The 25,073-nt window shown below is 40.6% G+C and overlaps 1 protein-coding gene across 1 annotated transcript in view; it reads right to left on the minus strand.

Moving 5' to 3' along the window:
* The window catches only part of CPED1 (cadherin like and PC-esterase domain containing 1), a 459,182-nt gene that overhangs the window by 240,473 nt on the left and 193,636 nt on the right, over positions 1 to 25,073 (minus strand). The window contains exons 9-10 of the mRNA XM_082256067.1: positions 17,575 to 17,727; positions 16,529 to 16,633 (exon numbers count right to left, since the gene is read on the minus strand). Coding sequence (XP_082112193.1) covers positions 16,529 to 16,633; positions 17,575 to 17,727 — 258 coding nt within the window. The remainder of the gene's footprint in view (positions 1 to 16,528; positions 16,634 to 17,574; positions 17,728 to 25,073) is intronic.

Here is a 25,073-nt window from a genome sequence, read left to right on the forward strand (position 1 = left end):
AGAGTCTAATTTCCTTTAATACACTTGCTTCACGGACTAAAACCTCTACATCCTCTGTTCTAATATATGAATGGTGTGAATTTTAGGGTATCAAAATGCTAATATAAGCTTAAAGCTGAACTCCAGCCAACTCTCTTTTATATTTGCATAGATTCATTTTTTTCTGTCACACTTTGGAGTCTATCTACAAAAATGCTGTGTTAATGTCACAAGCATTCGAATGTACAGCCATCACAGATAATCTCTGCATTTTTTTGTCTAATATGTTTTTTCCTACGATCAACAGCTCCATCTGGAGGCCCTAATGCAGAATTTTCCTAAAAAAGCCATTTTAGAAAAATGCTACATCATGGCCACCAGATGGAGATGATCAAAGGAATTAAACATAATAGAAAAATATGGGGATTATTTATGACAGCTGTGCAAATGCTTGTGACATTTATACAACATTTTTATTTATTTTTTTATAAATAGACACTTTTCTGTCTCAATGACAGTTGTCACTAGGATACCCACTGCCTTTGTATACCTCCCAGAGGCTACAGGAGTGAGACTACACCATGACTGATGTTTCTACCCCTTACGACAATGACATTACAGAGGTGTTCCTTTCTTGCAGCTGTAATTCCTAATTATATTTCTTTATTCTAAGCTTTATAATGCCAATTAGGAAATTAGTTTTAGCCAAAACTGTGAATTCTACCTTAAATAGCTTACAACCGGAACCCAAGGATATAATAAGCCAGCTTGCAATTCTGCCTGTTATAGACCTTTTAATATCTCATTTTGGTTGTTTCCAGTCAGGCATCTTAAATTCTGATTGAACTCTACACTATATTGTCAAAGGTATTGCCTTTACACACACATGAACTTTAATGGCATCCCAATCTTAAGTTGGGTTCACACTGACTGTGGCTGTGGGTCACAACAAGGGGTCCAGTGCGTGTCTTTTCACTGTTTAGGGTGCGAATCAGGTCCGAATTCTTGGCTGAATTTGCACCTGAAATGGACCAGAAGGCGCACAGGACTCTCTGCAATTCGGACCACGGCCGCCCTGGAGGTGTGTGAGCTGGCTCTATTGAAAGCCGGTCACACTCTCCTCTCATGCGAATTGGATGCAGGAAATCCCGCATCCATATCGCATAAGTGTGAACCCAGCCTTAGTCCGTAGGGTTTAATATTACGTTGGCACACCCTCTGCAGCTATAACAGCTTCAACTCTTCTGGGAAGGCTGTCCACAAGGTTTAGGAGTGTGTCTATGGGAATGTTTGACCATTCTTCCAGGCACTGATGTTGGAGAGAAGGCCTGGCTTGCAGTCTGCACTCTAATTATCCCAAAGGTGTTCTATTGGGTTGAGGTCAGGACTGTGCAGGTCAGTCAAGTTCCTCCACTCCAAACTCACTCATCCATGTCTTTATGAACTTTGCTTTGTGCACTGGTGTGCAGTCATGTTGGAATAGTAAGGGGCCACCCCCAAACTGTTCCCACAAAGTTGGGAGCATGAAATTGTTCAAAATGTCTTGGTATGCTGATGCCTTAAGGCCCGTACACACGTACCGATCGTCGGCCGAAAAGCTTCGGCCGATGACCGATCTGCCGATTGTAGGCTTGTTAGTATGATGCCTCCGACAGCCGACAGCGCACATTCGGCCGAAAAGAATCTGTCATGCAAGCATTAAAATTTTTGTATGCCGACACCAGAGCGGCCGATTGTTCGCCAGTCAGTACAGAATTCGGCCGACAGACTGCAGATTTGCAAGACTGGGCATGCTCAAAAAGAAAAAACACAGGGAAAGTTAACCATTACATGACATCACTTCTGCAGTCGGCTGTAGTCGGCGGACAAAATTCTTGTGCTGTCTTTGCACTTTTCAACAGACCCCGACAGCCCGGGGTCAAAAGACGGCCGATCGTTCGACGACGATCGGTACGTGTGTACAGGTCTTTAAGAGTTCCCTTCACTGGAACTAAGGGGCCAAGCCCATCACCTGAAAAAAAACCCCAGACCATAATCTCCCCTCCAACAAATGATTTGGACCAGTGCACAAAGCAAGGTCCATAAAGACATGGGTGAGCCAGTTTGGAGTGGAGGTACTTGACTGGCCTGCACATAGTCCTGACCTCAACCCGATAGAACACCTTTGGGATGAACAATGAGCCAGGCCTTCTTGTCAAACATCAGTGCCTGACCTCACAAATGCATTTCTGGAAGAATGGTCAAACATTCCCATAGACACACTCCTAAACCTTGTGGACAGCCTTCCCAGAAAAGTTGAAGCTGTTATAGGTGCAAAGGGTGGACCAACTCAATATTGAACCCTACGGACTAAGACTGGGATGCCATTAAAGTTCATGTGCGTGTAAAGGCAGGTGTCCCAATACTTTTGACAATATAGTGTATCTGTTTAACCGGTTGCCGACCGCCGCACGACTATATACTGCGGCGGTCAGCCCCGGCCAGGCAGAGTGACGTATCGGTACGTCACTCGTCTGTCACTGACTTGCGAGCCTATCGCGGGCGGGCGCGCGCCCGCCGAGGCGCGCGCCCGCCGCGGCTCGTTCACAGGCAAGTCAGTGAGTGTGACCGGCGGACTCGATGTCCGCCAGTCACACTGCGATCGCTCCTGTGAAGGGAGAAAGACAGAGCAGCTTGTGTAAACAAGCTGCCTGTCAGTTCTCCCTGTGTAAAAGTGAAGATCTGTCCGTTCTACTATGTAGAACGGTGGATCTTTGCTTTTACACCAATAGGAATGTCCCTACACAGTTAGAAGCACGCCCCTAGGACACACTTAACCCCTCCCTGTCCAATAAAGTTAACCCCTTCCCTGCCAGTGTCATTTTTGCAGTAACAGTGCATATGTATAGCACTGATTACTGCAGTAATGTCACTGGTAACCCCAAAAGTGTCAAAAATGTCAGTCAAGGGTCCGATCTGTCCGCCGCAATGTCGCAGTACCGAAAAAAAATCGCAGATCGCCGCCATTACGCATTAAAAAAAAAACCACCAAAAATGACAGAAATCTTTCCCTTTGTTAGTAAACGCGATAACTTTTGCGCAAACCAATAAAAATACCTTTTTGCGATTTTTTTTACCAAACATAGGTAGCATAAAACAAATTGGCCGAAAAATGTTAAAAAATTTTGATTTTTACTTTTTTTTTTGGGGAATTTCATATAAAAAAATGTGAAAAATATTGTTATTTTTGCAAAATTTACGCTCTTTTTTTGTTTATAGCGCGTGATCAAAAAATCGCACAGGTGATCAAATACCACCAAAAGAAAGCTCTGTTTGTGGGAAAAAAAGGACGTCAAATTCGTTTAGGTACAGCGTCGCACGACCGCGCAATTGTCCGTTAAAGTCACGCAGTAAAAAATCGCAAAAAAACCCCTGGTCCTTTAGCAGCCAAATCCTCCGGGGCTTAAGTGGTTAAAAAGACACCTAGTACAAAAAAAAAAAGAAAAAAGCAGAAGAAGAGTTCTCCTACTGGTCTCCTAACTACTTGGCCCTTGGACAACTACATGGGCTTCATGTTTACTATTACGACAGCAGTTTCCCCCACTATGTTCTTGGTAAATACTAGTAGGCCGATGATAAAATTCTACACCGTACAGCAGTCGCAAATTTGAACTGAGCAATTAGGTTTGATTGAATACACCGCTGTAATAAAGGTAGCATACAGGAAAGTAGTGAATCAAGTTCTTAATTGTTCTGTTCATGAATAAATAAAATATCTGACAGCATGTTGTGTCCTTCCTTGAATAAATACAGCCACACTCCGTTTATCATTGGGTTCCAAGCACATTTATTGGTATCAGTGGAGTGATATTAGTCTGGATCTTGTTAAACGTATGACGGGACTGGCCCGGCATTCATTGATTACTGCAATTAGCTTTGTTCTCCATATCTGCCCTGTGTTCATCACTAGCTGAAAGATGTGCTGCGTATCAGTGGAGGAATTAGTGGGAGCGTCACCTAGGATCTCTGCTTTTAATCACTGCCATCATCAGCCAAATATTTGCTAATAATGTACTGATGATTGTGTCTGCTCCGGTGAAGAGTTCACTAAGGCAAGTGTCCTGTTAGAAGACACCCAATAAATTTATTGTTGAAAGAAAAAAATGAATGGTGGACTTGGAACAGAACATAATAAAATAAGAAAAATAACATTGCACAAGGTTATTTATATTAAGATTTATATGTAAATTTAACAATGGACCGTGTTCTGTACATAACTGAATTCACACTAAATCATTTTTTAATTTTACGAGAGATTAATCAGGCCCACATGCTTGTTGATGTGAATATTCTGGGTGCTCTAAAGAAAACTAATAGGAATTCAGTGCTGATTTGATTTATTTGATAAGTAAAAACATCTGCTGATATAAAATGATTCAATAGCTACAACTTTTTCCTTATTCTGCAGAAGACATTGAACAATAAGGAACATAATGCATTTTATTTATCATCTAGCTAATGACAGTAGCCTTGTTATTGTGTATTTTTTCTGCGGTCTTCTAATGGCGAACTTAGGGGTTGCATTCACACCAGCCTGCACAAGCTGCTTCAGCTCATGGGCTGGTGTCTAATGTGTAGTGGCGGTGATGGGTGGTCCCTTATGTAGTTACAACGCAAGGCGCATTGTATCTTTTTTTCTTAAACTTTTTCAATGTGTTACAAAATTACATTTCTTTCATTTCCTATGAGATTTGCTGCAAGAAGAAAGGTGCAGTGTGATAAAACTCAGCATGTCTGTATTTTCTACAACACACTAAAACTCACTTCCACACAGTTGTGGTGTTAACAGAGCATATGGAAACATGCATTTTGTTTTCTATGCACCCTTGTGGTGAACCAGTATTGATCTGGTATAATGTGGACAAAACCATAAAAATTGACCAAAAAAAAAAAAAACATTTATTAGTAAAGTGACTAGTTCGAGGAAGGAATCTAATGCCTAGTACACACGCATCGATTATTGGCCGTGAATTTTCGGCCAACGTCCGATCGGCTGATTTTTGGCTTGTTAGTATGATGCTTTCGACAACAGACTCCGACTTTTCGGCTGAAAAAAATCTGGTGTGCAGGCTATAACATTTTTGTTGGCCGTCAACACAACAGCCGATTTTCGGTCAGTCAGTACAGATTTCGGCAGACAAAAATCTGATGAGCAAGACTGGGCATGCTCAGAGAAGAAAAAACATACGGAAAGTTAACCAGCACATGACATCACTTCTGAAGTAGATTTTTGTTGGCCGAGAAAATTCGTGTGCAGTCTAGGCACATTCCAACCAACAAAACACAACTCTGGACAAAAGTCGGACGATCGGTCGGCCGATAATCGTTGCGTGTGTACGAGGCATAAGTAAGAACCCAATACAGAGATATTGCCATCTTAGCCTGCAGTGAATATTTAGCAAAATGCAAGAGTTGAGCGTCATCTGAGGGCACTCCCATGCTTTTGACCACTCTCCCTTTCTAACAGTACCAAGTAATACTATTATTTTTTATTACTTGGCTATTAATATGACCCAAAAGGGGTCATTATTAGTAAGCAGTTAAGGTACAATTAAAAAGACTGATGCACAATCTAGGTAAAAGATCAGAAAACTATTTATGTGTAATAGCTACTTCTAATCTGTGTGAACTCAGAATAGAGACCAACCTCAAAGATACATTTCCAGGCTCTTATTTATTGTTGCTTTGAGAAGGGGCCAGTGCCATTGCAACTGCACTGCATCAATGGTATGCAAAGGACATATACATGCATCTACTGTGTGATCATTAATTAATGCCAATAATTACCATATTATGTCTATGAGTAAAGTTGGGCAAACGGTTCGGCCCGAGCATAAGTTCGGGCTGAACATTGGCTGTTCGCCCTGTTGGGGAAACATCTGAACTTGCAAGTTGTTCAACGGGTGTTCGCTATGCATTCTGTACCCTGATTGGGCAAAGCTTTACCCAATCAAGGCACAGTAAAAGCTGGTTGCTTAGGAGTGAGGCCGGGAAGCCGGCTGCAGTGTCCTTAGCAACTGATGGGTCATCAGCTGTCAATGGGCTTCTCCGCTGACAGCTGAATTAAAAAAAAATTGCAGGTAAAAAAATAGTAAAAAAAATGGGTCCAAGATCCATATCAGACCCTTATTCAAGCACGCAGCCTGGCAGGTCAGGAATGGAGGGGGGGGGGGGGGAGTGTGAGCACCCCTAATCCTGAACCATACTAGGCCACATGCTCTTAACATGGGGGGTGGGTGCTTTGAGGGCTTCATCCCCACAACCGTGGCCGGTGGTTGTGGGGTATGCGGGCAAGGGGCTTATCGGAATCCAGAATCCCCCTTTAAAAAGGGACCCCCAGATCCCGCCCCCACCCTATGTGAATAAGTAAAAAGTGTCAAAAAGTAATAAAAACACAGAGACCGTTTTTGACAATTCCTTTATTTAAAAAAAAAAAAAAACAGTAAATTAATTGTCAATCACGCCGCACCCAGAAAAAAAAAATGTTCCCGCAGTCCATGAAGGCTGACGCCGTCTGACAGTTCTTATATAGGTAAGAGAGTGGAGCCACCTGGTGAAGTCATGCACCGGTCCGTGACATCACAAGGAGGCGGTGCCACCGGGAGATGTCGCTAGGTGGCCTATATAAGAACTATCAAATTGCAGAGCCTGCAGTAGAGCTAGCTTTCAAGGACGGCAAGAACGTTTTTTTTTTTCAAGTGCAGCAGGCGGCGTGATTGGCGATAGATTTACATTGGGGGACACTGTTTTTTTATTTTTTAACAAAGGAATTGTCAAATACTGTCTCTGTGTTTTATTTAACTTTTTTGGTGAATGGGTAGGGGTACTATGTACCCCATAGTCATTCACATGGGGGGCCAGCATCTGAGGCCCTCCTTTTTAAAGGGGGTTTCCAGATTCTGATGAGTCTGGTATGGACGGACCCCATGCCATGTTTTATAGCAGAAAGTAAAAATTTAAGAAGTCAAGTGACTAGTGACGCAACGTGTAAGCGGAGCCAGTGATGTCAGCCTTGTCTGTCCACAGTGCGATCCGTGTTGGACGGCTAGGAATTGTAGCTGCACATGAAATGTAGAGATGAGAATTTTATACGATTTTATGTCTACATAAATGTTAGTGTTCTGGATGAAAATCTTTTACTGAATAAATGTTTTAAAAACCTACTACAATATGAAATCATTCTGTTCACATACATATAACCGTGGAGCGTCTGATTTATGAGGCGGATACCAGGGAAACCATAGGACTCCCCCAGGTGGATTGGCTTACTATATACTGCAGATAACCTTTGTGCTGCAGGTGAGCGTGCATTGCACTCAAAGGTGGACACCTGGTGGATGAATTTAGCACATTGATCACTATAGTTTTTTGAAGAAGCACTGCATGTCAAAAGTGATTCACGGATGCACCATTTATTGGAAAATATTTTTCACAATACTTTGCCATTTGTTATTTATTTTTTGAACTCATTCACTCTTATTTTGGATTTATTGCACGGTGCATAATTGGCACATATGTATATGCATACATATTTTTATGAGTTGTATGAGTTTGAATATGCTTTTGCAAATTGAATAGCACCTTTATTTTAATTTAATTTTTATTTTTCATTGTATTCAGAATAGCGCACCACCTTCACATAATTATTTTATTCATATTCAAGGTTTGATTACTTAATTTTGGTGGTAGCAGCAATTCACCTTTTAATTTAGTCACTACTTCTTTATCCCTGGCATTTTCCCATCAGCCAGCTGTAGCAGCGCATTAGTGTCCTTATATTTCAAAAGTAAAAAATATTGTTTTTTTTTTCTCAAAATTGACGGCCTTTTTTTGTTTATAGCGCAAAAAAAAAAAAAAAGCAGAGGTGATCAAATACCATCAAAAGTAAGCTCTGTTTATGGGGAAAAAAGGACATCAATTTAATTTGGGTACTGTGTTGCACGACCGCGCAATTGTCAATTAAACAATGCAGTGCAAACAATGGCTTGGTCAGGAAGAGGGTAAATCCTTTTGGAGCTGAAGTGGTTAAGCATCATTAAAATCACTTCTCATGAAAAGACAATCGTTTAAAAAAATTATTTTGCATCGATATATGTGTCCCAGGGCAGTACCTGGAGCCAATATCCCTTTTATGGCCAATTAATTGCATTTAAGCCTTCAAAATGGGCACTTTTGATTTCTCCTGTTTGGCTCCTATAGACTTCAATGAGGGTCGCTGTTCGGGTTAGAACTTTTCCCCTGTTCAGAAGTGCTGCTGTGAACTGAGCAGGGGGGGTTCGGCCCTTCTCTATCTTTGAGCATTTTTATCCATGTGAGACTGAACAAACCGATCAGCACTGGGTTTATATTATACGGTCTCTAGCACAATTACACACAATGTAATTACTGTAACCAATGCTATAACTGGTCCTAGCAATAAATAAATGTTGGCAGAGATGAGCAGAGGGTCCAAAGTTGCCTTCTAGCAGCCATTCATCCACCAGACATAATGTGATTAACGTTGGAGTAAAGCCCCGTACACACGTACCGATGGTCGGCTTACAAATGTTCCTCTTTTCTCCCCGGGATGTCGGTGTCTGCTGAAAAGTGCAAAGACAGCACAAGGACAGCACAAGAATTTTGTCCGCCGACTGCAGAAGTGATGTCATGTAATGGTTAACTTTCCCTGTGTTTTCTATTTTCTGAGCATGCCCAGTCTTGCAAATCTGCGGTCTGTCGGCCGAATTGTGTACTGACAGGCGAACAATCGTCCGTTCTGGTGTCGGCATACAAATATTTTCATGTTTGCACGAAAGACTTTTGTCCGCGGATTGTGCGCAGACATCTGTCGGAGGCACCATACTAACACGCGTACAATCGGCAGATCCTTCGTCCACCGACGTTTGTATGCCGACGATCGGTACGTGTGTACGGGCCTTTAGAGTCCTTGAAAAACTCCTGGCACCAACCTGGTTTATAACCAGTTAAAAGGTGGAGCTTTAACCTACAGTGATAACATTTATATATAATTTATAGGTCGTTCTCACTGAGTCTTAACTTTGTCAAAGTACAAGGGGGGAGATTTCAGTTAATGCTCCATAGGAAATATGTGCTATTAAAAAAGTAAATTCTATTTTCTTGCATGACAGGCCTTTGTGTGAACACCCAAAGCATCACCATCATTATTTGAAGCAGATTCATGGCGAGCTGAATGCCGTTTTAACCTCTGGGCATCAACAATTTTGGGATGTTCTAAAAGAGGATATTGCAGACCATTACTATAGATCATTTAACTGTTAACACACAATTAGAGAACTCTGCAAAAAAACAATTCCAAGAATTATCTATGTGCGTTTTGTGTTTAAAAATACCTCCTCCTCTGGCCTGTAACAAATTATCTACCTTGACAGTCATTACCACTAATGAAGTGTACTGCTTCAGCTGTCTGCTTCGAAACACCAAAGTGCTCCAGCAAAGACCAGATACAAAATGAAGTGTTGTAACACTAAACTGGCCTAAATATATATATACATATATATATATATATATATATATATATATATATATATATATATATATATATGGGTATGTAAAGTGTATGTAAATCCTAACAATAAACGTATTTTTGTTTGCTACAGTTTGGTCTTTTAACCACTTTACCACCGGAGGAATTTGCTGTCTTACTTCCAGGCCACTTTTTGCGATTCGGCACTGTGCGAATTTAACTGACAATTGCGCGGTCATGCAACACTGTACCCAAACGAAATTTACGTCCTTTTTTTCCCACAAACAGAGCTTTCTTTTGGTGGTATTTGATCACCTATGCGATTTTTACTTTTTGCGCTATAAACAAAAAAAGAGCGTAAATTTTGAAAAATTACCAATATTTTTCACATTTTTTTATATGAAATTCCCCCCCCCCCAAAAAATGTAAAAATCAACATTTTTTTAAATTTTTGGCCAATTTGTTTTCTGCTACCTATGTTTGGTAAAAAAAAATCACAATAAGCGTATTTTGATTGGTTTGCGCAAAAGTTATTGCGTTTACTAACTAAGGGAAAGATATCTGTCATTTTTGGTGTTTTTTTTAAAGAGTAATGGCGGCGATCTGCGATTTTTTTTTTGCGGGACTGCGACATTGCGGCAGACAGATCGGACCCTTGACTGACATTTTTGACACTTTTGGGGGTACCAGTGACATTTCTATAGTAATCAGTGCCAGGGCCGGACTGGGAATAAAAACCAGCCCTGGAAATAATTTCATACCAGCCCCATAGCATTATTATACCAGCCCCAGTGGCGTAGCATCGGTTGTCATCACCCAACCCCAAGGCAAGTAGTTTGCGCCCCTAACCAACGGACATTTAGCGCTCTCTGGCTCCCTACCACTCATACAGAATTAGGACAGCCCAGCTGGGAGGCCACAGGCTCTAGGAACAGCCCAGCTGGCCCCCCCTCCACACTATCTAATACACTGCTGACCCCCCCCCCTTCCAGCTATCTAATACACTGCAGACCCCCCCTGCCCGCTATCTAATACACTGCAGAACCCCCTCCCCGCTATCTAATACACTGCAGAACCCCCTCCCCACTATCTAATACACTGCAGACCCCCCTCCCCACTATCTAATACACTGCAGACCCCCCCTCCCCACTATCTATCCCCCTAATACAATGCTGATCTACCCCCTAATACAATGCTAAAGGTAAAAGGAGCCTACGTGCTGACCATAAACCAGATGTAGTGAGTGAGAGCAAATAATAAATATAGAGTGTAAAAGGGGAGCAGAGATTAGCAGCCAATTCTTAGTAGTGTCACCACATACATAAACACAAATAGAAAAAGTACCGGTAAATAAAATCGGCGCTTGATCAATCCCATAAAATTAATAGAAATGCAAGAATTAATAAACACATAAGTTAGAACAAGTGACAATCATAAATACATCAAATAAATAAATATTGAATATATAGTGATGTGGTAAAGTGCACTGTGCAAATGGTGCAAAGAAGTGAACCACAATAATATTCAACAAATAATAATCAATGGAAAGTCACTATAAAGGAGAAAAGTGACAGTGAAATGAAAGTGCAAAGTGCAACTAGCTGATCAGATCAAAGACCAAAGGATGGTCTGATGTGAAGAGCATAAAAGTGATAACAAATACACAGTAAAAAGATTAAGCCGTGTGGCATAAAATTATGAAAAATAATAGTAAAAAATACCCCCCCCCCAAAAAAAAAAGCAAAAGCAGGGGTAAAATTCGCATATAAAGAAAACACTTTATAAGGATAGAGATTAATCAAAAAAGTTCATAAGTTCCTATGAAAGATAAAAATTCAAAGAAAAAGTGCTGGTGTCTGAAATTGTTGCAGGATGTGCGGGAAACTCTGGTCATTCAGTTGGTGCGGAAACTACTTTCACTGTGGTGGTGAGCGTGTAACCATAAATGAGTGAAATGGCCGCTCACCTTCAAATCACTCTTAATGAGTGTTTGTACCAATAGGTAACATGTCTCCAATGTAGAGGTAATGGTCCGTGGTGGTCCCTTTAAGGCAAGCTCTTAGATCCTTTTAGGTAGCCAGCATCAACCATCAGAGGGAAAATATCCTAGGTAAGGTTTGAAACTCTTATTGGTACAAACACTCATTAAGAGTGATTTGGAGGTGAGCGGCCATTTCACTCATTTATGGCTACACGCTCACCACCACAGTGAAAGTAGTTTCCGCACCAACTGAATGACCAGAGTTTCCCGCACATCCGGCAACAATTTCAGACACCAGCACTTTTTCTTTGAATTTTTATCTTTCATATGAACTTATGAACTTTTTTGATTAATCTCTATCCTTATAAAGTGTTTTCTTTATATGTGAACTGTCACTTTCCTCCTTTATAGTGACTTTCCATTGATTATTATTTGTTGAATATTATTGTGGTTCACTCCTTTGCACCATTTGCACAGTGCACTTTACCACATCACTATATATTCAATATTTATTTATTTGATGTATTTAGGATTGTCACTTCTAACTTATGTGTTTATTATTTCTTGCATCTCTATTAATTGTATGGGATTGATCAAGCTGATTCCCTCCCTCCCCCCCATCCCCCCCCAGCCCAGCCCATCAGTCAGACATATTTGTGACCTGCGAATGCGATCCTGCTGCTGGTGTCTGTCATATTGTGGGAGGGATCGGATCGGCATCTGCGCTGAGATCATCTTGCTTGCAGTGAGTTCCGACGATCCACCGCCGCGCAGCCGCCCGCTCCCGCCGGTTGTGACGTCATGCCGCTCATGGCGGCTGACGTAGGAAAGTGTATCCGATTGGAGCGCAGCGGGGGCCGAGGCTGCAGCGGCCCCAATGCTTAAAGCGGCTGGGCGGCCCCAATCAATGCTTAAAGCGGCCGCATTTTAAAGCGGCCGCATCTTAAATCGGCCACATCTTAAAGCGGCCCCAGGGGCCAGCGGCCCACCGGGAAATTTCCCGGTATCCCGGTAGGTCAGTCCGGCCCTGATCAGTGCTATAAATATGCACTGTTACTGTAAAAATGACACTGGCAGGCAAGGGGTTCATTTTATTGGAGAGGGAGGGGTTAATGTATGCCTGGTGCTTACTAACGTGTGTGGGGGAAGGTGACTGAGTGACACAGGGACAGATCGCAGGTTCAGCTATGCTGAACCCTGCAATCTGTCACTGTCTGTCACTTAGGAGATCCACCCGCTTTGTTTACACAAGCTGGCGGATCTCCAAACTCGATTCCCTGACGATCGGGGAAGAGCGGCGGTGATCACTGCCACTGTGACCGAATACAGCGGGAGCGAGCCTCCGGCGGCGCAGTAGAGCTCCAGTGAGCGGTCGGCAAGTGGTTAAATGTACCATTAAAAGTGGTTTGGGTTTCCTAAATCTACTTGACAAGTGCAACAAATACCTGCTGAAAATACCAGAACTCTTGTGAGTTTATACCTTACTATACTCTTTGCTTTTACTTTCAGTTAGCATTGTCCTCTCTGTGGATTACAAAAAAAAACCCTTTCCTATATTATGGAGAGGAGGAGAGGAGAAGGGCATTCTTTAGTGCTAAATCACTTCCTGTCCTACGGTGAAAATGTTGTTCCTCAATAAATGCAGTACAGTAAGTAGGTGTCTTTACCCCTAGGACAGTGTTTCTCAGCCTTCTTTTAGTCAAGGCGCCCTTTAAAGTTATAGACAATCTTGAGGCACCCTTTAAAAATTATGGACAGTCTTGAGGCACCCCATTATTAAATGTACAACATATTGTAATTGTTTTACATAATGCAGCAACATCCACAAGTCTAAGTAGGACAACCAACATTGGAGGTGATTTATTCTTTCAAAGCAAATACACTTTTGCAAACTGGTGCTGACTAGTACTCCAATGTTTCTCTTCTCCCTCAGTTTTTCTCCATCAATCAGCTAATGTGACCCCAACACTGATGGAAAGAGGGAAGGGAAGGGTCAAACAAGGATGCTATGCAGACGACTGACATCCTTCTCATCAAATGATCAGGCCATTGGTCCTTAGGATGCCGGCAACTAGAAGGTTGTAATGGTGCACAATGAAAACCTGTGACTTAGTGGAACTAAAAAGGCAGCCTTCATCCACACCGGCTTGTATACAATTTTTGGGCTATTTTTAGGCATTTTGCCAAGGCACTCCTGAAAAAACCTTAAGGCACCCCAGGGTGCCTGGGCACCCTGATTGAAAAAGGCTGCCCTAGGACATGAAATGTATTACAGGCTTAATCACAAGATGAAAATAGAAGGAAAGTCTGGAAAAAAATAAATCAGCCACCAGACCTAAGACTGGTAAACTGAAATATATTACATTTTAATTCCTGGGTTTAAATACACATTAATGTATTATACACTTAGTATTTTGAGTATATTTCACACTATTTTGTTTCAGCAAAGTAGAAAAAAAAATACCACTGCTGAAAACTAAATCCGCTACCTGCCTACACCCAACCACACCTTTTGCTTGCCACGGGCCGTATGACATGCCGCTTTCCCTGGCTGACAGCAGGGAAGAGTGAAAATGCAGTTGTGCCAAAAACACAACCAAGTCGCAATGAAAATCAGATTACATCTGGAGGGTGTGTGGTGTGGTGAGCTTAATAACCCAGGTACTGCACTATTGGAAGCTGATTTTTCAGTTTGTTGCCTATGACCTACAGTATGTGTGAGCTGTGTGGAGCCATCTTGGAGAGGGAATTCCATCGTTCTTAAAGGAACCTGAACACCTGAGTTTGGCCCATCAGATCGCTCTGCAGTTATGCTTTGTTGACCCTTAGGGGTCTATAATGGAGGTGAGCTTGCACTTCACCTGGTGAAAGGAACACGAGTGAAAAATTGTCATTACACTGTGGTGTCATCCCTGTGAAGCACCTTATCAAATAGAGACTTTTTGGATTGCACAAGCTATAAGAAGCTTTATTATTTATTGCGCTGGCCTTTTTTGCATTATATGTTTGTTTATGGATTTAATTTGCACTTGCACTTTATAAATACAGTATATGAAACACTTGCCTATTTAATAATTTTTTATCACTTTCTAGTTATTATTTTTACGTTGATTTAGAGGCAGCGCAATCACACATTTTAACATCTTGCCACCTAGCCGTCATAGGTTTATGGCGGCAGGTCAGCTCTGTCCCACGAAACGACATACCTGTACATCGCTTTGCGTGACCCCTAGTGGGAGCACACACGCGGCGATTGGCTATTGGGGGAGCCAATCACCGGGTCTGGCAGGCACCCGCAATCGCTTCCTGTGGAGACAGAATGGCGGTCTTCCATTGTAACCACAGCAGACTGCTGTTCTGTCAGTAATGAACACAGGGATCCTGTGTTCCTCTTATTTAGGAACACAGGTCTCTGTGTTCATGCAGCAAGCCCATCCCCCACACAGTTAGAAAGCACCATATAGGGACACATTTAACCCTTTGAACACTCCTGATGTTAACCCCTTCCCTGCCAGTGTCATTAGTATAGTAACAGTGCATTTTTTTTAGCACTGATTACTGTAGTAATGTCACTGCCCCCCCCCCCCAAACATGTCAAAAATTTCAGATAGGTGTCCAATCTGTCCGCCGCAATGTCGCAGTCCCACTAAAAATAGCTGATCATTGCCATTACTAGTAAAAATAAATAAAAGAAAATACAAAATAAATCTTTCCATTAGTTTGTAAATGTGAAAACTTTTGTGCAAACCAATCAATATACACTTATTGAGATTTTTTTTAACCAAAAATATGTAGCAGAATACATTTTGACTTAAAATGATAAAAAAAAATTAAATTTAAATTTTTTTTGGGAATGTTATATAGCAGAAAGTAAAAAATTTGTCGCTCTTTTTTTTTTTACCGCAAAAAATAAAAATTTCAGACGTGATCAAATACCAACAAAAGAAAGCTCTATTTGTGGGGAAAAAAAGGACATCAAATTTATTTAGGTACAGTGTCGCAGACCGTGCAATTGTTAGTTAAAGTAACACAGTGCCGTATCGCAAAAAATAGCCTGGTCATTAAGGGGGTAAAACCTTTCCGGTCTAGAAGTTGTTAATATTGATTTATTGAGGATGTGGGAACACATTTGTTGATTGCAACAGCTGCACTCCTAATTTCTATCAATAGGTGGCAGCACGCTACTACCACATTTATATACAGTTTTCTTTTTTGCCATCTCTCTCATTAAGGAATTTTTCCTTGACTTTCTGTCACGTAAACTCACCAAGAAGTAAAAGGATATCTTTCCAAAGGAAGGTAAATTCCCCTTAAAGAGCGGTTATGGGAACAAGTGTCCCCACTGGAAGATTTCTCCACTATTCCTGCTGTGATAGCAACTCAGAATGATGGATTTACCCACTACTTTCATTCCTACTGACATTGGTGATCAGGGCAATTACAGACAGCTGTTTTAATCTCTAATCCCTCTATCTAAATCTAAAAAAAAAAGTTTGTCTTCAGTCACACTTTAAAGCGGATACTGTAGTAGCTGATTGCCTGTCCTGGAATCCAGCAATGTCGGCACCACAGCTGATGTTTCTATTGGCTGTCAGATGCTGCAGCCACCATTGCCAGTAAGAGAACCTTGCAGTGAAACCTTGCAGGCTTCAGGCCGGGTCCCCACTGCACATGCGCGAAGCGCGCTGCACTCGGTCTAACAAAAGTGGGGACAGGGTACCTGTCAAAAACAGGTACCCGCCCCCCCCCCCCCCCCTAAAGGTGACAAATGTTGCACTGCATGGAAAGGACTTTTGAGTGGAACTCTGCATTAAAGGAAACTAGTAGTGAGAGAATTATAGTATTGCTGATCTCTGAAAATGCAAGCTGACTGGCTTCAGTATTTTGAGTCACTGACTTGGAAAAAGAATGCAGATGAGACAAATTAGGGTAAAGTCAGAATTCTTAATTCACATACTTGAATGAATGGGGTCTGGGGGAGTTTGCAAATATATGTGATTATAACTGTGAATATCTTTAATATTTCGCATGAAAAAATAAATTACCATTTCAAAAGATTCCTGCTTTGTCAGTTCCTCCATAAAAAAATATAAATCATCCATATCCTCCCATGTTAAATCAAGAATTTGATCCATCCAGCAAATGTTCTCCTGGAGGTAAAATAAAGGTGACATGTTTATCATTTGTTTATTTTATGGTTTTAGGCAAATAATGATCGTTTCTTAAGCACACAAAGTTAATGTTCAGTCCATTTTGTAGTCACCTACTACTCACTGAACACTTCTGTATTTTTTTACTAATGACCAAAGAGGTTTTCAGAGCACTCCTTCAACCCTAAAATTGCTGTTCTACAGAAATAAATATGCCAATGTCTTTTATTTAGATAGTATTATTGTAACAAACAATTCTATTTTGCCTTTTTGATATCAAGAATGGAAAATTAGCTCATTATACGCAAAATCTAAATTCTAGCGCCTACTAAGAGAGGACAGTACTTTTTCTTCCTTTGTTTAACATTTGTTTAAGACTGACATGAAAAGGAACCCTTTTGATTACATAGAGTAGGCCTATTTTCTACATTGCCACTATACCAATCCACAGATGCTGAAGGATTTTACATTTTTAGAGGAGCTTAACTTTACTGGCCATCTGTTGGTGACTTATACTTGTGAATTGGAGAAAGCCTCATTACTAGCAGATTAGACATTGACGGGCTCACTCTGTGTCAGAAGCAATACCAGGGACAGTAATAAATAACCCCACCATCAGCCAAAGAATCATGCAAGTGATTTCAACCTTCTTCCATTTTTCAGCAAAAAGGTTGTTTAAAAGTATACTTTTCATCTAACTGTATTGAAATCATATTTATCATGGAATTCTTCTAGTTCTAATAACTAATGTTATGCTCATACAGTATGATCACACTTCAAAAGGAATGCCAGGACATCCAATAAGTTGTCTGAGATGTTTGTGGTATGCTACCTGAGTGGTAACTTTGGCATAGATCTGCATTGCAGACCTTTAGAAACACGTTTGACTAAAAAGATTTGGGTAGAAAAGACATATTTCATATAAATTAAGAGAAGTTTACCTTTAGAGCTGTATACTTCTCAAAATGTTCCATTATGTCTAAAAAGCTGGAATAACTGTTTTGTAATATGAATTTAAACACATGTTGAAGAATGATTTCCACTGCATCACACTTCTCCAGGTTTAGATCATGGAAATCAGGCAACTCATTTACCTTGGAAACAAGACACAAAGTTAAAAATATTCATTAAAAAATGGAACCAGCATTGGGGACAGTTGTAGAACTGAAAATTACTTTCCACAACCACAAGAGATTAATAATGCAATACCTAGCATCTATCTCTCCAACACATACAGTACTTTCTAGAAATAGAATTATGACTTAAAGTTTTATCGCCCCTAGCATCCCCTTAGATTTCTAATTACAATAGTCAGATATGCTAAGAGATTATTTCTGATTGGTTGTTCTTGGATCTTTCTTTTTTACAAATGTCTTTCTTTCTTGTAGTGCTTTAGTGAATGTGCTTAAAACGTACAGTATCTCACAAAAGTGTGTACACCCCTCACATTTTTTGTAAATATTTTATTATATCTTTTCATGTGACAACACTGAAGAAATTACACTTTGCTACAATGTAAAGTAGTGAGTGTACATCTTGTATAACAGTGTAAATTTGCTCTCTCCTTAAAATAACTCAACACACAGCCATTAAGGTCTAAACCGCTGGCAACAAAAGTGAGCACACCGGCACCGCTAAGTGGAAATGTCCAAATTGGGTCCAAAGTGTCAATATTTTGTGTGGCCACCATTATTTTCCAGCACTGTCTTAACCCTCTTGGGCATGGAGTTCACCAGAGCTTCACAGGTTGCCACTGGAGTCCTCTTCCACTCCTCCATGAAGACATCAAGGAGCTGGTGGATGTTAGAGACCTTGCACTCCTCCACCCTCCATTTGAGGATGCCCCACAGATGCTCAATATGGTTTAGGTCTGGAGAAATGCTTGGCCAGTCCATCACCTTTACCCTCAGCTTCTTTAGCAAGGCAGCAGTCATCTTGGAGGTGTGTTTGGGGTCGTTATCATGTTGGAATACTGCCCTGTGGCCCAGTGTCCAAAGGGAGGGGATCATGCTCTGCTTCAGTATGTCACAGTACATGTTGGTATTCATAGTTCCCTCAATGAACTGTATCTCCCCAGTGCCAGCAGCACTCATGCAGCCCCAGACCATGACACTCCCAACACCATGCTTGAATGTAGGCAAGACAGACTTGTCTTTGTACTTCTCACCTGGTTGCCGCCACACATGCTTGACACCATCTGAACCAAATACGTTTATCTTGGTCTCAGTTTATCTTGGTCTCAGTAAGTTTATCTTGGTTCCAGTAATCCATGTCCTTAGTCTGCTTGTCTTCAGCGAACTGTTTGCGGGCTTTCTTGTGCATCATCTTTAGAAGAGGCTTCCTTCTGGGACGACAGCCATGCAGACCAATTTGATGCAGTGTGCAGCGTATGGTCTGAGCACTGACAGGATGACCGCCCCCCCCCACCCCTTCAACATCTGCAGCAGTGCTGACAGCACTCATATGTCTATTTCCCAAACACAACCTCTGGATATGACACTAAGCATGTGCACTCAACTCCTTCGACCATGGTGAGAACTGTTCTGAGTGGAACCTGTCCTGTTAAACTGCTGTATGGTCTTGGCCACTGTGCTGAAGCTCAGTTTCAGGGTATTGACAATCTTCTTATAGCCTAGGCCATCTTTATGTAGAGCAACAATTATTTTTTTCAGATCCTCAGAGAGTTCTTTGCCATGAGGTGCCATGTTGAACTTCCAGTGACCAGTATGAGAGAGTGAGAGCAATAACACCAAATTTAACACACCTGCTCCCCATTCACACCTAAGACCTTCTAACACTAATGAGTCACATGACACCGGGGAGGGAAAATGGCTATTTGGGCCCAATTTGGGCATTTTCACTTAGGGGTGTACTCCCTTTTTGTTGCCAGTAGTTTAGACATTAATGGCTGTGTGTTGAGTTATTTTGAGCAAATTTACATTGTTATACAAGCTGTACACTCACTACTTTACATTGTAGCAAAGCATCATTTTGTCAGTCTTTTCACATGAAAAGATATAATAAAATATTTACAAAAACGTGAGGGGTGTACTCACTTTTGTAAGATACTGTATTTCAAATAGCATTTGGATGATTATTGTTTTGTTGTGAGCAAAACAAGAAAGAAAATGGCGTGCTGGCCATTGCAGTGTTACATATTTTTTTAATGGGCTTTGACTCAACCATCACATTGGAAACAATTCAAAACAGAATCATTATTTATAGGATAAATCTGATTCTATTTTATAAGGAATAACTAAGCAGTTCTGCAGCTGTGAGAATAATAAAGAAATCCCATTGAGGCTCATTTCTGAAGATTTATTAGTTACTGAATCTGAGATCATTTGAGGAGATTGATTTATATTCCCCTATTTTACTTGGAATTTTGATTCTAAGTTCATATGAGCTTGGACTTCAGCACTTTCATGGTCCCATTCACATGCTGTGGGGTGAAAGGGCTGGCAGTGTGATGCAACACTAGAATGTAAAGCTGGAAATGACCCAAGAGAAGAACTTATCAGAAGAATTTTTACATTTTTTAAAAGTAAGGCATGAAATACAACCTTATCACTGTACAGTATGTGGCATTTTTCAGTGCATAAAAATTTTACCCAACGTTGGGTTTTTTTAAGTAATTTCTGAGTTGAGCCATCGATATACAAAAGAAGACAGTTAGAAATCAAAAACATATTTAATCATGTTGACCAAATCTGGTAGATCTGTCTATAAAGGGTTAGTTTGCCTTTAAAGAAATTTTATTTTTGAAAGACAAGGAACTTGAGCAAATTTGTATGGCAGTTCTATCTTTACCAGATTGTATTCTGATGATACTGAGAACCTTCCAGTGCTAATATAATAAAATCTTTTGGGAAATCATTAAATAAATGTAAATAAAGTTCTGCAGTGTTCTATACACAAAAAGGAATCAGAGCACCATTGTGTTCTAGGAAGAAAGCTTAGAATTTTTGGTTGGCAGTTTTTAATCATTATTATTTTAAAAATTATAGGGAAAAAAAAAACACAATTTACTAAGAGAATACCATAGAATCCTGAAAACATTATCAAAAGCTTCTTTTAGCTTCTTAGTAAAGAAAAAGAGGTGGATTTGGTTGGGTAAAGATGCTAATGATGCATTCAATATTATAACCTTTATATGCTGAACAGTAAAAGTCAAAGGTTCAGTAAACCTAAAACACAATTGCCTTAGGAGAAAACAGCCAGTGATAAAAATCACAGATTCCACATTTCACTGTACATTCCATTGTGTAAATGACTGTTGAGAAAAAAAATGCTCTCTGAAAATTAAATGTTTTAATATACAGCAACGTGAACTGCAAATTCAAATTTCTGTATACTTCATTTTCATTTATTTCACAGGCAGAAGTGGTCTGTCGCAAGCATAGGGAACAAGGGAATTTTGAGGAACCATTATCAGAGGTTGCTGGCCAAAACTGCTGTGGGAGACCCTTTATACATAAATGACATAATCTTCTTACATTGGTTTATGCAAATTAAATCTTAAAGATATTCCTGAATACATCTATGGAGATTCAGATTATCATAACAAAAATGTTTAAAGTGAAGGGGGTATATTCCAGCCAACAAATGACTTACAGCCTCGTAATCCCATAAAAGAAAACAACCAACTGCTGCCTTTTTTCACCAATGAAAATGTTTGAAAACAATATTTTAACTTTAATTCCATTGGGAATTTTATTTTAGCCAGTTTTGCTTTCTCTGTATTCATTTCTGACATATTTCTTAAAAGGTAAAAATGACCCAATTAAAATAATTGTGTGCCCTTTAACAATTTGCAAAAATGCCCCAAATATGTTTTCCCTGTAACATTTTATAGAATAAAGATTAAAAATGTAAACAAGTCTAAACCAAGCATAGTCAATTCTTTGCAATGAGTTATATTTAGCTGCTTTCGGTTAAAAAATAGTTTCAGTTAAAACCCTTGTGGGAATTTCACTGCTTTCTGTGTCTTCTCTGAAGCATTCGCCTGAAGTCTTCACTGAAGATATTCCCCTTTTTTATTTGTCCTGGTGACCACGGGCACCAGGATTGGAAATGAGGGAAATTTAATAAATTGCAGTCAACACTGGAATCAGGGTAATCTTTCACTCAGAATACCTGTTCTGGTGACAACTGTTTAACCACTTAAGCCCCGGAAGATTTTACCCCCTTCCTGACCAGGGCCTATTTTGCGATTCGGCACTGCGTGACTTTAACGGACAATTGCGCGTTCGTGCAAGGCTGTACCTAAATGAAATTGATGTCCTTTTTTTCCCACAAACAGAGCTTTCTTTTGGAGGTATTTGATCACCTGTGCGATTTTTTGATCATGCGCTATAAACAAAAAAAGAGCGACAATTTTGCAAAAATAACAATATTTTTCTAATTTTTTATGTGAAATTCCCCCCCAAAAAATTTAAAATTAAATTTTTTTAACATTTTAGGCCAATTTGTTTTTTGCTACATATGTTTGGTAAGAAAAATTGCAAAAAGCTTATTTTGATTGGTTTGCGCAAAAGTTATTGCGTTTACTAACTAAGGGAAAGATTTTTGTCATTTTTGTTGTTTTTTTTTTTTAACGAGTACTGGGGGCAATCTGCGATTTTTTTGCGGGACTGCGACATTGCGACGGACAGATCGGACCCTTGACTGACATTTTTGACACTTTTGGGGTTACCAGTGACATTACTACAGTAATCAATGCTATACATATGCACTGTTACTGTAAAAATGACACTGGCAGGGAAGGGGTTAACTTTATTTGAGAAGAAGGGGTTAAGTGTGTCCCTAGGGGCATGCTTCTTACTGTTATTGGATGTGGCTGTGTGTGTAACTACAGAGAAATACGATCCTGCATAGCAGGACCGTATGATCTCTGCACTTACACAGGGGAGAATGACAGGCGGCTTTGTTTACATTAGCCGCCTGCCTTTCTCCCGCTGTACCGGACGATCGCGAGTGAGCGGCGGACATCGGGTCCGCCGCTCACACGCGTGGGGGGTCCGTGAACGAGTGGGGGCGTGAGCATGCATCTGGCAGCGCGCGCTCGCCCCCTAGAGCCTTTACAGGCTAGCGACGTAGTCCTATATCACTTTGCCTGTGAGGGGCTGAATGTCGACGTAAATAGTCGTGCGGCGGTCGGCAAGAGGTTAAGAGAGTATTTTTGTTCACTTGGAACAGATTTTCTATAATTTCCTGTTGTGTTTTCAGAAAAGGCAGTGAAGGAAAATCTACCCAATGGAACATTCATAAATAGGAAAGGACTACCACATAGACGAAAGATAAGGTTACATATAGGGGATACACTGGACTACTATAGTTAATAAAATACTCAAAATAAAGATAATCTCCATAGCAGAATTATCGGAGTTAAATTGGCAACAGAGTTTTGATGTATTTTTATTTTTCTTTCTTAATCAGTTGACCTCTGGAAGATTTACTCTCCCCTTCATGACTAGGCCTTTTTTTGCGATACGGCACTGGGTTACTTTAACTGACAATTACGCTGTAATGCAATGCTGTACCCAAAGTAAATTTATATAATTTTTTCCCACAAATAGAACTTTCTTTTAGTAGTGTTGGATCACCGCTGTTTTTTTTTGTTTGCGCTAAAAACAAAAAAGTTTGACAATTTTGAATAAAAAAAACAATATTTTTTTTTCTTATCCAATAAAAAAATTACAAAAATCTAATTTCTTCATAAATTTAAGCCAATATGTATTCTGCTACATATTTTTGGTAAAAAAAAAAAATCCAAAAAAGCAATTATTGATTGGTTTGCACAAAAGTTATAGCGTCTACAAACTATGGGATATATACTGGAATTTGTATGTATTTATTTTTTTTACTAGCAATGGCAGAGACCAGCGACTTATAGCAGGACTGCAATATTATGGCAGACAGCCTGACACTGACACTTTTGACACTTTGTGGGAACCAGTGACACTAATACAGTGATCAGTGCTAAAAATATGCACTGTCACTGTACTAATGACACTGGCTGGGAAGGGGTTAAACATCTAGAGCTATTAAATGGGTAAATGTGGGCCTAACCAGTGCTTTTGTGTACTATGTGTTTGGTGGTGGGTCAAAATGGTCTGTGGAGGCATATCCATGGAGGACGCACACACCTCCACAGGCTAGGCAATGGCACCCTGACCGCCATTAGGAATCTGGATGAAATTCTTTTACCCATTATCAAACCCTACGCTGGTGCAGTGGATCCTGGGTTCCTCCTGGTGCGCGACAATGCCTGGCCTTATGTTGCGAGAGTAAGCAGCCAAGTCCTGGAGAATGAAGGAATTGATACCATGGAATGGCCCCCACGCTGCCTGACCTAAATCCAATAGAACACCTCTGGGACATTATGTTTCGTTCAATCCGATGCCGCCAGGTTGCACCTCAATCTGTTTAGGAGCTCAGTAATGCCCTGGTCTAGAGCTGGGAGGAAATACCCCAGGACACCATTCGTCGTCTCATTAGGATCATGCTCCAACGTTGTCAGGCATGCATACAAGCACATGGGGCCCACACAAACTACTGAGTACCATTTTGAGTTGCTGAAATGAAATTTCAGCAAAATGGGCTAGCCTGCTGCATCATTTTTTCACTTTAATTTTCAGGGTGTCTTTGAATTCTAGGTTGATCATGTTAATTTCCATCAAACAGTGTGGCATCCTTTCAATCCTAACACATTACACAGTTCATATCAGTATAGATATCCAGCATGATATTTTTCACCATTGAGATCTGATGTGTTTTCAAAGTGTTCCTTTAAATTTTTTGAGCAGTGTATATTGTGTGTGGTGCTCATCATTATCCCTTAAAAAGACAACAGTGCCACCCTGACTAAATGGGATTTATTTACTAAAGGAATAAAGACTGTGCACTTTGCAAAGCGCAGTTGCATTCTGCAAGAGCAGTTGCTCCAAAACGTACTTAAGGCCCGTACACACGTACCGATCGTCGGCATACAAACGTTCGTCTTTTCTCCCCGGGATGTCGGTGTCTGTTGAAAAGTGCAAAAACTGCCCAAGAATTTTGTCCGCCGACTACAGCCGACTGCAGAAGTGATGTCATGTAATGGTTAACTTTCCCTGTGTTTTTTCTTTTCTGAGCATGCCCAGTCTTGCAAATCTGCGGTCTGTCGGCAGAATTCTGTACTGACTGGCGAACAATCGTCCGTTCTGGTGTCGGCATACAAAAATTTAAACGCTTGCAAGAAAGACTCTTGTCCGCAGAATGTGCGCAGACAGCTGTCGGAGGCACCATACTAACAAGCGTACAATCGGCAGATCTTTCGTCCGCCGACGTTTGTATGCCGACAATCGGTACGTGTGTACGGGCCTTAAATGAGCAGAAGCCCTGCTGACTTCCATCATCCAATCATGTGCAAGCAAAAATGCAGCTTTTTAAAAATTTT

The sequence above is a fragment of the Pelophylax lessonae genome, assembly GCF_965119305.1.
Source record: "Pelophylax lessonae genome assembly, chromosome: 4".
Taxonomy (NCBI): domain Eukaryota; kingdom Metazoa; phylum Chordata; class Amphibia; order Anura; family Ranidae; genus Pelophylax; species Pelophylax lessonae.